The 16,312-nt window shown below is 40.2% G+C and overlaps 1 protein-coding gene across 1 annotated transcript in view; it reads right to left on the bottom strand.

Annotated features, from left to right (window-relative positions):
* Positions 1-3,848: 3,848 nt before the first annotated feature.
* The window catches only part of TMEM161B (transmembrane protein 161B), a 35,198-nt gene continuing 22,734 nt past the window's right edge, over positions 3,849-16,312 (bottom strand). Inside the window, exons 8-12 of the mRNA XM_063129638.1 lie at positions 15,646-15,786; positions 13,445-13,558; positions 10,750-10,924; positions 9,054-9,150; positions 3,849-7,983 (exon numbers count right to left, since the gene is read on the bottom strand). Coding sequence (XP_062985708.1) covers positions 7,706-7,983; positions 9,054-9,150; positions 10,750-10,924; positions 13,445-13,558; positions 15,646-15,786 — 805 coding nt within the window. The 3' untranslated portion in view covers positions 3,849-7,705. The remainder of the gene's footprint in view (positions 7,984-9,053; positions 9,151-10,749; positions 10,925-13,444; positions 13,559-15,645; positions 15,787-16,312) is intronic.

Here is a 16,312-nt window from a genome sequence, read left to right as displayed (position 1 = left end):
AGAAAACATGAGAGGATTACAAGTGGAAGACAACATCTGAACCCCCTGCAAAATTCCATAAATGAGGCTGACTGCACAGTAAGACCCTCATCTAGAAGCGCTCTCAGTGAGAAAATGCCTCTGGGGTGTCCTTCCAGAAGAGGCTTTCAGGGCGCCATCATCCTGCCACATTCACAGAAATTTATGGGTGGTCCAGACAATGTTGTCTTCTACTTGTGACCCTCCCAAGTTTATACAGCTTCTTCCAGCTTTTTTCTTAATGCAGAAAATCTGTTAAGTTGGGGGTGGGTGGGTGGTGGAGGCAGAACAGTGACACAGTGTCTTCTAATTGCTACCGCTAGCAGTCTGTCTCGAATCTACATTTGCAATCTCTCTGGAATTGCATTTACAGTGGGGGTACATATGCAAAAATATTCCAGAAAACTACCTTACTTCTCTATTTGAAGAACAGGAGTACACCAGTCAAATTCCATAAAATTATGTGCAGATCTGACTTGTTGTACTGCTGGTGTATGACAGTAATAAAATTATTTGGAATTGGATTCTTGTCCCTGCAAACTGTCCTCAACTAAGCATATTGCTAACTGAGAGGGAAGGTAGGATAATCCTAGTAATTATGAAGGAGGGGAGAACCATTGGTTATGAAACATAAGCATGCATATTAGGAATCGTGCATTAAGAGATACATACTATATAAACAGAGCTTCTGCAAAGAGAAGCACCTTAGGATAAAGAGCCGTGCTTCTATTTGTGCACTGAAACTATTGAAAAGCATTCAAACAGAGATTTAAACCAGGGCTCCTTTGCAGTTTCTGTAATTAGTGTGGACTGCAATTACTATGGAGACTAATGTAATGCATAAACCTTGGAATCCTGAGGATCTCTCCTAAAAAAACAAAAACAAAGCTACAAACTACACCTACATCATCATCCCTTCACACCAAAGGTGCAGAACCCCATGCCTAGAATGCCAATTCAGCCCTCCAGGGTTCCTTGGATGGCCACATCCCCTTCCCTGGCCCCGCCCCATTTCCTCTGACCACCCACCATTGGGTGGTTTCCTGGCTTATACGAAGTCCCCCCATTCCCATTCTAAGAGACTGAAAAGCCTTTCCTAAAACTCAGTTACTGACAGCATGAGCTTGAAACTACAATATGCTGGTATTTTTAGCCCTGCCCCTTTTCTATCTGGCCCCACCCATCATTGGAATGCAGCCCCAAGAACTTTTCCAAAATAGAACTCAAGCTTTGCACAGAAAGAAGTTCAACACCCAGGCTGTATACCTTCCTTTCAAGAGCCAAGGAGAGTGGCATTGTGACGTTCTAAGTAGGAGGAAGAAAGGACCTGTTGCAGAATCTGGAGAGCAGACAACTCCCACTTTGGTAGGCTTTACCTCTTCTGTGGATTCCAGTTGTGGTTTCCTATCTCTTTACTGTACCCAACTTCCTTCGTAACCATGTTTCTAAGTCTGACATCAGTTTCTTCTTCTTCTTCTTCTGAAAAAACAATCTAATTTGTGCCAAATCTTAAGACATTGGGCACATGATTATTTGGATTAAATTTGTGCTAAATAACTACTTCATTATCTAAGCAAATGCTTTGAATTTTCTTGGCAGGCAATCTAGATTATCACAGTACTGATAAGATACTAAGAAGGGCTTTGAAATAGGACAAATCAAACACCAGTACAGTCTTAACAGTCTGGGCATATCTATGATTGCACACACACATACAAAAAGTCAGCCCACCAAAATACATTTATTGATCTTTGGTTAAATTGCCTTCTAGGTCTCTGATCTTGGAAACTCAATAACATAAACTGTAATAGTCCAGTGTAAGGTATGAACCAGTTAAATTACAGAGCACATAAGATTACAGTCCTAAGCACTTTTTAATGCCTAGCAAATTTAACATCATTGATATTGCTTCCCACCACCTGAAATGATGCTTTGCAGAGATAAACTTATTGATGTAATTACTACCATACACAGTAAGCATTTTCATATAAATCCACTGCAGCTAATGCTTAGCCAGTAACAAATTTCAGTGAAGACGGAGGAATCTAGTTTCTTTTAGAATACATTGACAAATTATAGAAAAAGCAATCGTTGAGCCACTGTGTTTACTACGTTGGCATCAATACACTGAAAGGGACATTATAATTTCTATCACACTACAGCACAGAGAAGTTTGCCAGCCTTATTACAACTACCTCTTATCCTTCCCTACCATTATTAGTAAAGTGCTGCCTGACATGCATCAATAGAGATTAATGCATTGTTTTTATTCACCAGCATAAAAACAATAAGCAATAGGGTTTCTTTACACCTGGTGAATAACTATGTAAGGTGCAGAAGAGGACTCTTGGCCCTCCCTTTTATGTATACCTTTGAACTTGTTATTTATTTGGATGTATAGCCTGCCCTATTTATCAACGTTTCAGGATATTTGCTATTGGTTGTGGACACAGTTGTACCTCACAAATTGCATCAGATAATAATCGAAGAGCCGAACATGCCCAAAGCTCAAAATATAAAAGAACAAAGTTTTCCTTGAAGGAGTTCTTCCTTTAATACAATTTTAATTTAATTTAATGCAGAGTTCCACTTATAAGTTTGGCATCTTGACATGTAAACCGATCAACTACTAGAAACAGAGCAGGGTTCACCTTTCATTGGAATTCTCCAGCTCTGGGTTTTGAGATCCTAAGTTTGAAAAAAAAGAACCACAAGAGTTCTTTCTTAAATATTCTATTTAATACGTATCAAATACGTATTTTCATAACCATTGTACTAGTTTCACATCTATTTAATGGAGGACCAGAGGGTTCTATTTTGTCCCACATATGATACTGTTAAATTACATAGGTTGTATTTTAATCCAATATTTTCATGAATGATTATATTTAAGATTGAAATTCCCCCCCAATTCCCACAACAAATTGTTTCCAAGTATGTTTTGAGCCATGATGTCTTAAGGATGTCACAGATACTGAATACTTTGAGGGCATCTTTTCTATAGGCTGTGATTTTAGAAAATAAATAAATTCATAAGCGATTTTAAAAGACACTGGTTTCTAATGATCACAGATGTATACTTTAAGCTAGCCCAATTTGTAAGAAATTGAAGCTAATTTGGCTAACAAGTTTCGTTACAACCAAACATAGACAGTGGTTTGATGAAGCAACAAGATATTAGTTGTTTTTCACTTTTGCCAACTTTTCTTTTCTTTTTTCAGTGATGAGCAGAAATTCAGCCAGTGAAGTTTTTCCCAACCTGGAGATGTAGTAATGGGGAAAAAGCTGCACCATAGTTGTTAAAGGCAAGGTTGCCCATCCTAATTTCACTCAGGAATCATGATGAGCTATCATCGGTTAACAGACATTTAAAGACATCACTTGCCTAGAAGGGATTTTATGCGGTGTACCAAACCTTCCAACATGGATTAATCTTCAGATTCTTTCTAGCTTGCATACTTTTTGATTCCATTTCTCAAGGCAGCACGGGATTTCAGCCATTGCCAACAATCTGATTTTTTCCATGCCTTTTCCTCTACTAACGTTTGTTTCCTCTGCAATCATTTCCCCGTGCTTCACATTCTCCAGCTCGCACATACATATTGGAAGTGGTGCATACTGTACAGAATCCAAGTGGCCAGAAAACCCTCAGTACAACGTCGCCGATGCACACATTCCTCCACACATACAGAACTGCCCTCTCCACCAAAAAGGGGGAAACCCCTTGCAGGGAGGAAAGTTGTATGATGAATTCATCACTCAATGAGAACATACGTTTCACAGTTAAGTGCAGAAAAACAGAGTTCTCTCAATCAATCAAATCAATACCATTGTAATATGAATGTTTTTATTAGTTTCGTCAGTGCTATTTTAAAGAAGAACAGTTACTGCTGCGAAGAAGTGCCACAAGGCACCCGTATATTGAAGCCAAGTTCAAAATAATGCCTTGGATTCTCAAGGTGCGCTTGTGCAAGCAAAAGGCACTTCTGCTCATGCAAGGTGGCAACACCCCATTTCCACTGATTTCCCCCTTCTTCCCTCCCCTCATACCATGACAACTTTCAAGGGTCCCAGTCTTCAGGAACATCTTTTCACGAAGGGCAGGAAAGCCCCACTGAGTGAGTGGAGCTCCCCTTGTATGTCTCAGGACCCAAGGTATTATTTTAAAAATTGCCTCCTTCACAATTCCATGAACCCATCTCGTTTAACCCTACTTTCAACTAATTTAACTGCAATTAATTTTTGGTTTTAAGCTGATGCAAATCTCTGGGGTTGAAAACCAGACTTTAAAACAGCAGAATGTCTCAATCTTGATTTTAAAAAACAAACAAAAACCTGAATGTCATAGCTACTTCTGAGTATACTAACAGTCTTTGTAGTGTTAAACAGATGTGACTTATGCAAAGTTGGCAGTCATTTTTAAGTGCAAATGTACATCTCATTGAAAAAACAAAAGGGAAGCAAATCTGTCCAGTAGTGTTTGACCCAAGCACCATTCCTGACAACATATTACCTAACTGGGCACTTTATACGAAAGTTTCAAGTCTATGAATGAAACACATTTTGTGTACTTCACATAGAGGCTTTATGGATCTGTATCTGGTCAAATCTGCAATTGTGTTCTATTTGCAAGCAAGACTTGCAGGAGAGGTATAATATTTGCAAGGACCGAGTCACGAAATGTTTACACTATTTTTACCAGTGTTCACCAGCCAGGGATGAATTTCCATTTGATATTGTTTTATATTTTTCTAATTCTCAATTGCTCTATATTAACCTACTAGTCTTTACCTTTTAAGATGCGGGGCCTTCCTATCCTTACAATTCTAATTTTTGATTGTATAGATAACTTTCTTTACTCTCCTTCTTTTAAAATAATATAGAATTTTTCTCAAAGTACGAAAAGTGCCAATGGTATGATTCACTGTAGATCAAGGTTTTACCCAGTTATTGATCCTGATCCACCAGTTGGACAAATGATTTGAACAACTACAGCAGACACAATGCATCTATTGTCTACTCCAGCATAATTGCCTTTGAAATATTTGTAGCCCTAACACAATCTTCCACAACTTGGTGCCCTATAACTCCCAACATTCCTGACCACTGGCCATGCTAGCTAGGGGTGATGGGAGTTAAAGTCCTAATGACAGTCTTTCTGTAAGATTCATGAACACTAGCAGTGAGGGTGACAATTTAACGTATCTTTGGCTTTAACTAAAACATGACTCTTACGAGGAGTGGAGTTGTGAGTCCCTGACTGTTCAAGGCCAAGCGACAACAGACTAGATGAAGTGGAAGAGGAAAAGGCGTAGAAGCCAAAGCAGAGAAGTGGAACTTCCATATTATGAGGACGCTAACTGGGATCTTATGACCTAAGCCATGGCTTGCTTTGTGAGCTTCCTATGAGCATACGGACGGCTATTGCTGAAGACAAAATGGCTGGTCTAGATGGGCTTCTGGCATGATCCACAAGCTAATTCTTCTGTTTATAGGTGCTGTCTCTGCACCTATAAACAGAATAGACAGAATAAACAGAATGTGCACTATAAACAGGTGCAAAATCAAAACTGGTATCCTAAAAAAAAGGTCTTTAAGGTCTGACAGGCTAAGTGCCAAAAGATGCAGCCATTTGAGAAATATTGCCTAATCTCAGATATTTTTTCTCAGGTTGAATTTATACTGCAAACAATGTAGATAATTCCATTTCCACAGTTACTCTACTAGAGACAATTGCTGAGACTGTTATGAATTGGGATTTTTATGCTACACTGAGAAATCTGTCTCGACTGCCCATGTGAAGTATCCAGATTCTTGAAGCAAATACAGGCAAAATATTAGAAAGAATAAATTTAAAAATATCCAGTGATTCAATTTTTTTCAATTTAACATTGTGAAAAAGTATATGAAATATAAAGACAAGCAAATGCCAAGTTTCTTCTGGTAATTTTTCACCAGGGTCAACATAGATTAACATAGTTCAACAGGTACTGTGATAGCAAACACATAGGATAGGACACTAATCATTGCACAAGTGCGACATAGTGACCTGTGGTGTTGTCATTAACCAACTCTGCATATTGGGGTGCATCCAATGGTGTTCATCTGCCAGCAGAACAGACACAGCTGGCAGAATGGATTCCCCCTCTGCCCCTGAACCCCCAAATCTGCTCTGGAGGGTTTGGGGACCCTCTGCAATAGCTTTGGGGGCCAAATGGGCAGCAAGGGAAAGGGAAGGTCCCACTGTATAAGAAGTGGAAGCCTTCTTACATAACATCAGATGTAGCTCATTGCACTTGTATGATAGTTTGGCAGCAACAGGCATTGCTACCACAAAACCTATCAGAAGATTGTGGCCAAGCTAGATAGTGTTGATGGAAGTTAGAGTCTAACATCTGGGAGGCCACAGGTTCCCAGCCTCTGCTTTATAGCAAGGTTTGGGAACCAGAGGCCTGCAGGCTGAATGCAGCTCATGGAAGTTTCTCATTTGGCCCCCAGCCTCGCCAGCTCAAACTGCTAGTGAAAGACAAGATCACCTGCATTTCCATGTTGGGTGCTGAGAAAGGGAAGCCTCTTTCTCAATGCCTAGCAGGGAATTAAACCGAAGAATCTTCACACAGGGGAGCCCTTATGATCTTAATTGTTCACTCAAAGCTTGGTGCCAACACGCAACTCTGACCATTGTTGTGAAGGCAATGGAATTTGTCTAATACGGGGACAGTAAATCCCAAATGGATTTGTTGGATAAATATTAGCACCAATACTAAACATCCAAAGATTCATATGGTCATTTATTATTTTTAAAAGGACTGTTAAGACTGAAACAATATATTTATAATATTACTCTTACAATATGAAAATCATTTAGGACTTCCTGACACATTACATTATGGGGTACAATGCCTCATTAAGAGGATGCCACTGCATATTACACCACTTAGTATAGTTCAGTACATGAATGTGCAGGAGCGAGGTACAGGTAAGTAAGCCTTCACACAATTTTGGACTTACTACTTTTCAATTATAACCACTAAAAGATTAGTTTCAAGTATGTGAGTGCTCAAAGAGAGAAATGCTCTTAAAGTCTGGTAACTCCACACTCCTGAATATTCATGCATTAAATGACCAAGTGACACAATAGTGCAATAAATACCCTTACTGTAACATGTATACAAGTCCTTCGGCATGAATGCTTGCTGAGTCCATGCATTTTATTTACAATAAACTCTATGCAGACAGCTTCCTTTACTGTAATATACAGCATTTTCTATTGTCCTGCTGGATTCGTTTTCTTTTCAGTAGAAAAATCATCCATGTTTTCCTGACATGATAACTTCTCTCACTCCCTTATATGGCTCAATTGAAAGTTCACTTTCTAAGCAGTCACCATTAATATTAGCCTAGTACCTTAACACCATTGAGATCAGCCAATCAATGACTGAATATACAATGTTTTCAGGGCAGCATGGAGCACATGAAAATGGTACTTGGACATATTTCAACAATTCAGCAGTCACTGACAACTGTAGGTAACAAAGTCTGTGATTTCCAACGTTACCCAACAACAGTGCCTGAGAACACAGGAAAAACTGGTATGTTTTTCTCTGAATTGTGTTTTGTCTTCCCATTTTCTTCTGCCTTCTTGGGTAACATGGACTTCCTTGCTTTGAATATTTGCCTCGTGAGGTCATGCCACTGTCAGGTATTGATGATAGAACAGCCCAAAAAGGCTTGTGGAAAAGAGACAAGCAGCAATCCACCAGGTAAGAAAGGACAGGAGTCCTCTGAATAAGAGTGGAGTGAAAATGTTCTTCAGGCTCGCCAGAGCCATTGTTAACTGTATTGCAGTTACCTTCATCTTTCCATCATCAGATGAAGATTCAGAGTTTACTGAACTGCTCAGTGGGCTGTTTTCCACTGTTAAATCTGAAGTTGATTCTGGATAAATGCCCCAGGAATAATTACCTACAGAAAGAAAATAAATAGGAAGTTAAGGTTTATAGATTCTTGCTTTGGCCATTTTAAATTACATGCTTTTAAGCAAGGATATGACTGGTGTTCCATAGTGCAAGTAGCAGAATCTAGTTTCCAGGACAGAACAAAATGGCAGCCACTGAATCGAGATTCAGATTCACAGTGCAGCTTTGCACAATACTATTTAACATTTCCTTTCCCCATGCATTAAGCAATAGGTGAAGCATGAATGGGTACATCTCTCTTGTAACCAGATGTGCAAGCTCCAGATGCACAAGCCATTCTTGCTTCATGTTGCCATTTGTTTATAGTGTGCAAAGCCTCGTCTTAGGAGGGAGGCAGAGAATTAAGATGAAGGCAGCATGTACCGTTTCAGAAATTAAAAGGCAACTTGAATGTACAAATGTATGTGCATGATTTGGGGTGGGGTGGGGGGGGGCGGGAGAGAAGAAAGAAAACTGGCCAAGAAATCAGATTTCTTCATTCTCTTTCTTTGTCTTACAGTCTTATAACTAATGCCCACGTCCCAAAACACCTTCTCACCTTTGCCATGATTCTACTGGCCAACAAAAGTAGTCCTCATCTTCCAGTAACTGCTAGGTACAGAAACCTCTTTTGGGAACTTCTACACATTAAAGGCCAATCAATCTCTTTTAGCAAGGGCAACACTTCTGTGGAGATGAATGTGCTGTTCCTCTAGTTGCATGCCATGTCGAGCAAAGCATGTCATGCACAGAAACCACAAATATACATGTGCTCTTCACAAGAAACTCACTATTCTGCAGTTTTATGTGAAACCATTGATGCATTCAATTCTTCAACTGTTTTGGAGCAAGAACTGGCCTAAATTACTGGCTGTGCTATATATGCACACCTTGCCAGCCATTCTAGGATTTGGAATAGAGGAAAGAGCTAAGCAGACAGAGGTACCCAGAAATGTTTGTCGGGGAGCGATAGGTCAACACCTTGGCTTGTCATCTCTTTCCAGAATACTGAAAAAAACCCAAAAAACTGGTTGCGTTTCAGCAACCAGTTTCTTTTCTTTAGTGGATACTTCTTACCTAAAGTTTTCAACAGCAGAGTCATGTGAAGCAGCATAACCAGAGGTGCCACATACTGAAGCGCAATTATACAAAGGTAATAAAACACTCTGGCCACCTGAAGTCAACAAAAATATTGCATAATTTAGTGCACAAGACAATAAATGATGACTCTCACAGAAGGTATCATAGCCAGCAATAAAGCACAGTTGTTGGCATAAACGAACCAAGCAGCTTTACCTAATGCATTGGCAATCATCAACCATGGGCTGGATCCAGATATCCATCCATGGAAGTGGGAGCAGGAAAGCTGGTTTTCCCTGCACACCCTAGCAGACTCACCGAGCCCTCCAAAAATGTTCCCCATGAGGGTTGGAGGGCCCTGCTGAGTGAGCTGTGGGAGGAGGAGGATATCAGGCACAGGCACCTTCTGTGAAGGGAACAAGATGCGCTTTCCCCCCGATTTTCCACCCTGTCTCCCTTCCCCCTCACCTCCCTGGGTCACAGTGTTCTCCACTCAGCAGGGTCCTCTGACTCTCAGGGGAGCAGGAAAGTCAGCTTTTGCCTCCCCCTTTTTGTAGGCAGTTATCTGGATCCAACCCCTTTGAGTTTAATAGTGATTCCTTTGAAAAAGCCATTTGCTTATTTCTGTCAGGCATTTGTCCTAAACAGTTCTGAAAGGTGACTATATGGTTTACATCAGGAATGTGTTTGCCACTCACGTACTTATCTAATAAAAGAGCAATTAAAACTATTTCTCTAAGCCTGAAGCCATAGAGTAGTCGATTGAAAACTTCTGCCTTTTAGACTTTCAGGAAAACCAGCCATTTACACAGACAACCAGCATTCCCCACTTACAATGTCACAGCTTCCTATACACCCTTCACAACAGACAGATGCTGTAATGGCAAATTCACAGCACCGAATAGAACCGCACTCACAAAGGGCTACAACTGTAGCTTCCTCAAACAAAAGTGACAGGGAGCACTGAAGCTTTCTTCAGCTGCAGAACAACAACAACAACCCCATTCTACTTAATAATATGGAGAGAAGTAAGCTTTCTCTCATTCTGAATTGACTTTGTGGCATCATGATGCAATCACACATCAGTTGATCCCAGACTGGCTAGAATTACATTAAGCCACAGGTGGATGGAATGACACTAAAGTAGCAGAGGGGAAACAACTGCTGTTTTTGCTATGCCAAAAAGAGGTGTATATATATATAAGGTGTTGTGTGTGTGTGTTTTCAAAGCCCCTGCCCCCTCTGAAAAGGTTTGCTTTATTTATTTTTTCCTATTTGTATTGTAATTTCACATATTACATTGGTAGCTTTCCATTTTGGAAAACACATCCTCATCCATACTTGGGAAAGACAAGTGAAGCCATGTAAATTCTATTTAGATAAACATTTAGCTATTTAGTCACTTTGAAATGTTACATACTTTACATGCACAAAGCATTTAGGAACTGGGTGGGTTAGAAGCATAGCCATTTGCAAGAGAACTACAGTAATATCCCTCAGGGCTAGTAAAAAATGAGTCTGCAGTCATGTTGTCAGAAAATTGTAAACACCGAAGTCCCTAAAGTCACAGTATCATGTTTCTGGATAACACTTCAAGTTCTACTACTAAGACAAGAAAGGTCACCATTATGCTCATGAATCAAAACAACCTCAGCTAGTTCCTTTATACACCCTTATTGTGTGTTGGGCTTACCATTTTTTGCAATTCAACAGTACTTATTCTGCCAACTTCCTTTTTCATCTGATCCACACATTTCTGTGCTAAATTCAGGTAGGCTTGGAGATGACTGCGCATCATGGCTAACCTCAAAGCACATAGGAGAATTATAATCCACAACCGTATAGTATCAAATGTGGCTTCTGACATTCTGCAGATTAAAAAAGGAACACAATGGTTTTCCAAGGGTCATTCTAAACTGTACTAACCAAGTATTCTAAATTTTGAATAGGATTGCTGAAGGGCTAGAAATGGATCACAGCCTTTCAGTATTCCACCAGTGTATCAGAAGTCCTGTTAGAATACCGTTTCTACACTGTTCAAACACCAAGGGTATAAGCAGAGATGGTGGTGGTTGTAAACTTTTGGGGATGGAAGTATAGCAAACTCTCACTTTAGTTAACATTCCTATCACTCTCCATGATACTGGGTGTAATATATGCTCAAGTAAATAAATGGGCCATGAGCCATTTATCTCTCTATTGTCCTGCGAAATTGAAGGACAAAATATGTTCAGTATATATTAACAGGCAGTGAGATGCAACAGAAGAGGATTAATACTGACTGTTTCTAAATTATGCAGTACACTGGACAGGATATTTGGTCTTTTTACTGCTTCAAGCTTTGTATTACAGTCTCATTCTCTCTTACACTTCAGTTCTATTAAATGTCAAGCAATTACGAGAAATCTTTCAAACTGTTCTCTATAGTGCTCATGCTATCCTTTCACTGTTACGACAGTGAAAGCACTTTCTTCTCTCTTATAAAGTGCAAGTTAGACAAGTTAGAAAATGGGGCTATTTATGCTAGTTTCATAAGCAAGCTCAGAAATTCTGATTAAACATTGCCACTACCGACAGTGGTGAAATTACATATAAAGTGACAATGCATACTTGGCCTGAAGGATCCAGGAGGACATGCACCACATTATATGGATTCTTTCCATCTGTGTTTGCCAAAGAAGTAATGGTAGACATATTTCAATAGATAATGTTCTGTGCACATCACACATACACCATGGTCATAGCTGTAATGGCTAGGAGACCCAAGGATCTCTTGGTCTTGGTTTTGAGAACTAACTTTGCATTACAGTTTTTATGCTCTTCATGGTTTTAATTTTTGTGAACCGCCCAGAGAGCTTTGGCTATTGGGCGGTTTAAAAATGTAATAAATAAATAAATAAATAAAATACAGTTTCCAAGGATTATTTAGAAGAGGGATGGGCAGAAGGCAGCTGGTAGAACTCGGGAGTGATTTGCAGTAGACTGGAAGGGTTACTAACACCCAATTGTTTAACAATAGCAACAACAAAATGATCTTTCCTACCTAAATTAGGCAACCAAGGGTAACTAGGAGCTGACTTTTGTGCTCAGTTCACTTTTGGTACTGAAAACAAGTTCCTAGGTTTAGAGGCACGCTTTTCTTTAATTCAATTGTTTTGCACCTGACTCCTGTTGGTGAAAACTGGGGCCCTAGTAAGAAAAAAACACAGATCCAACAGGACTGAGATCAACTCACCCCTGAATTAGATCCTTTGCCTTTAACAAAACACACAATGTAGTGGTGCCACAGTTCAGACCTCCATACTCCCTTGAAGGCAGGATGATCCAACAGTAGGTTCTACTCATAACATTACACTTCTGCCTTTCTAGATTCCAGTATGTGCCAGAGAACCATATGATGGCTGAATAGTCTTACCCTTTTCAATGTTACTGTCATCAAAAGACTTACTATCAAACTGAGATAATGGCCATCTGCCACAATGGATGTGACATTCCTTAGTCCTAAAATAAATGTGAACAACCCAAAGTCTGCATGCGGCCCCCAACACCCGCCTGGCATCTCCTGTACCTTCAGGCAGCTCAATCAAGCTGCCATGCGAAGAGAAAAAAAACAAGAGAGCAGCTGGAAGGCAGTGATTTCCAACAAAATAGAGTAGTGACATATTGTCCTTAGGAATGAAACTCTAGGTGATATGCTCTATAGTTTGTGCCTCACTGCCTTCCTGCTGAAGAAGATACAAGAGATGTACATTGATGGTGCTATATAAATAAATAATAATAATAATAATAATGATGGAGGGGGGGCAGATGAAGAGTGCTTTCGAAGGGAATAAGAGCACTTTCAGGGAGATAAGGGTGCTTTGACAGCACAGATCATGCAGGACCTATGCTTTCAAAAGGGTCTTCTCTTCAGGAAAGCAGTCTTCTCTTCGTGAAATCACAGTCCATGTGGCTCCTTATGTCTCAGGAGTTCTTCTCATTTGCTGCATGCTGGCTGGCAGGTTTTGTGAGGGAGAGCGCCACAGTGCATGCGTGGATGTGTGTTTGCGTGAATGAATTGTGTGCGTGTGTGTGAGTGTGAGTGTTAGTGAAAGAAAATGAATAAATAAATGGAAGAGAGAATGAATAGATGATGGGGAGAGAGTGTATAAGTAAGAAGGAAGGAAGGAAGGAAGGAAGGAGGGATAGAGAGAAGGTTGGCTCTACTCACCATTGGCATTGACTCCATCCACTGGAGTCAGTATTTTGAGAAGTTTGCCTACCTCTGTCCTAAAAAAAGGCTGGGGCAATGGTCAAGTTGTCCTATTCCCTATCAGTCTAACTATAATTGTATTACTTTATAGACACACCATAAGATTTGACAATGTACATTTTTAAATGCAGCTTACAAAGGCACACTCTCTTTCCCCAATGGTGGATTCATGATATAGTCTTTGGTAATGGGCTTTACCCACAATAAGACCATAAGCAAGGGTGCCAGGAAATTTATATGCAGCAGTGTTCTGAAAGATGAAAAGGAAAACAAAATCAATACATTATAACTCTTACAGAAAATAAGTGTTTCCACCTGCTGTGTGTTGAAAGAAAGGGAAATAAATATAAATTTAGTTTATTGCCCTTCTGCTACATCAAGAAATGTACTCAAGTTATCTCCTTGGATTGTGGCTTCCAGTTGGTCCCAGAAAACCCTGGAGTTCCTTGGAAGCTTATGAGGGAGAAGATCAGTAATGGTAGACTAGCTCCCCACAAATCGAACTGCTAACAGTCTTCCCCTCAACATGCAGCTGCAGGAACTTTGGGTGTGTTGTAGGATTCACAGGGTAATAATGATGCTCAATGGCTGTGGAGAGCCTGCCTAGGAATATGACCCAGAGAGTTCTACAACAACACAGAGGCTCTGTGGCAAGAAAGCAGGATATGGGGTTCCTACATAGATATTTTAGACCACTGCAATGGCCTAGAACAAGGGCTCCATTTTGGAGAACCTTTCAGAGATTGCATTTCAGTCATGGGTGAGGTCCAAAGCGAAAGGGGCGGGACCAAAACTACTAGCATATTTTATTCCAAAGCTCTTACTGCCAGTAACTAAGCTTTAGGAGAAGCATTTCAATTATTAGAATGGTGGGGGGGGGGGGCTGTAATTGCTGGGAAAACACCCAATAATTGGTGTGAAAGTAGGAACATAGGCAAGGGGTAGATTGAGACCCCATAAGAACTGGACTGGGACTCTGGGATATGGTTTGGCAACCCCTGGACTAGAACATCAGTTACCTACAGCAATTGGCATGACTGATGAAAGGCCAGCAGCCTGGTTCAAAAATGGTAAGGGTGCAACCCCATACATAATTAGACAGGAAAAAAGTCCTACAATTCCCAGCATTCCGCAACCATTCTGTAATAACAGATCTGCTGATCAGGCTGTAGAGAAGGGAACTTTTAAACAGATCAACTGTTCAGACAGCAAATACCATCTCTATTTTGAAAGAATTTAGGCAATGGAGGCAGGGAAAGCAACAGTTGTCTTTTCTCTTTGGTTTCTGCATGTAACTGTGACCTGAGTGGAAGTAGCACAGAAAGTGGTGATGCTGGACATCAATTTTGTCAATACCATTCCTGTCAGTGTACCCAATAATCAAATCACTTGAGGATTTTTCAATGTAAGTTACTTCTGTATCTGACCCAGGCTACCCTGCCACTGCAAGCCGTGCCTGGGATATACACAGGGCTTGAAGCTTGCCAATTTTAAATGGATCTCCACTAGTGGTTCTCCCATCATTTGCATCTTGTTTAGAATGCAGCAGCAAAGTTTCTTACTAGCTTAGGCAGCCACAATCTTATTGCTAAACTCAACATTCTTGTGGCTTACTCTCAGAATCTCAGATTATTCCACTCATGATTTCCAGCTCCCACAACTGTGTCTTAAGACTGCATGTGCAACTATACCTTTGCTATGGATAGTCCATCAATGTCAAACTTGTTCCATCCTGATATACATCTGTTAATCCCTCCTCACCTTTAAATTATGGATGTTGGAGAAATCCACAAAGGAAACAAATGAGATTGGATTTCTATGAATTTGACCCACAGATTTTGCAGTGGACTGGCTTTTCCTGAGTCACATGGATTCTGCAGACTTGTGCATCTTTCTTTTCTTTTTTTTACTTTTTGGAATTTTATGCAAATTTAGTTGTAGAATAATAATAGTAAGAAGCAGCAGAAGAAGCAGAAGCAAAAATTGCATTTCCTCCAAAGGCTAAAGCACGAAAATGTATAGGGGAGGGGGGATTTCACCCTTTTGTAAATGCGAATTTGTGCAAATTCTGGAAATTGAAAAAAAGATTCCGCAATTTTCCTTGTGAGTTGTAGTTTATCTCCCCTCTTATTCTCCCTCCCTATTTTCTTCTTTTTGAAATATTTTGCAGGTTGTAAACTGCATCTTAAACTGTAGTTTCAGTATACTGACTTTTACAAAAGTACCCTGAAAACATCAATTGGCAGTTTGACAGGAGAAATGGAGCAATGCTGTATAAAAAATACTACTGGTAGAGCAGACTTTGATTTAAGTTCAGTTCTATAAAATGTAACTTACTGGGTGATTTTTTCAGTGGTTAAACTCAGAGCATCCAGATGCATCTGAGCCAATCTCAATCCAGGGAATGTCAAAAAAGCACCAATAAGCGAACAAAGGATAGCCAGGAAGAGTTTGAAAGTTAGTTTAGACACAGGACCCCTAATAAAGAGAGAGAGAGAGAGAGAAAGTGTCAATTTTCCTGGCATTTTAAGGACAGTACATATTCTGCTCTTTCCCACCTCACAGTACAAACCTATTACTATGTTATATTTGAAAATCAGAAATATTAAGCATATCTAGTCCTATAGATGCATAACAGCAAACAAAAATTCTTAGATGTCAAGTTCATTATGTAAAAGTTCCTTTTGTACCTGCTGCCCAGTAATAGTTGGTTGTTCTCATTGTTTACAGGGGAGTAATAGCACCCCATCCCTAGTACAAAGGAAAGGTGACCAAATCTGTGACTAGAAATAACACAAAGCCAGGGGCTCATCTGGTGCTAGGAGAAGCCATTCTTCCTATTGCCAGCCGAATCCCTTTCTCACCATCGGGACTCCTCCCAATGATGGACAAGTCCATTCGCACATTGTCCCCATTGGGATGGGTGGTGCATGGAGCTGGGACTCTGCCAGCACTGAAAGGAGCCACTCTTCCCAGCACCGGCTGAGCCCCTTTCTCCATGCTG

Source organism: Elgaria multicarinata, chromosome 6 (genome assembly GCF_023053635.1).
Source record: "Elgaria multicarinata webbii isolate HBS135686 ecotype San Diego chromosome 6, rElgMul1.1.pri, whole genome shotgun sequence".
NCBI lineage: Eukaryota > Metazoa > Chordata > Lepidosauria > Squamata > Anguidae > Elgaria > Elgaria multicarinata.
The sequence above is the reverse complement of the archived record's forward strand: the minus strand, read 5'-3'. Positions and strand labels throughout refer to the sequence as shown.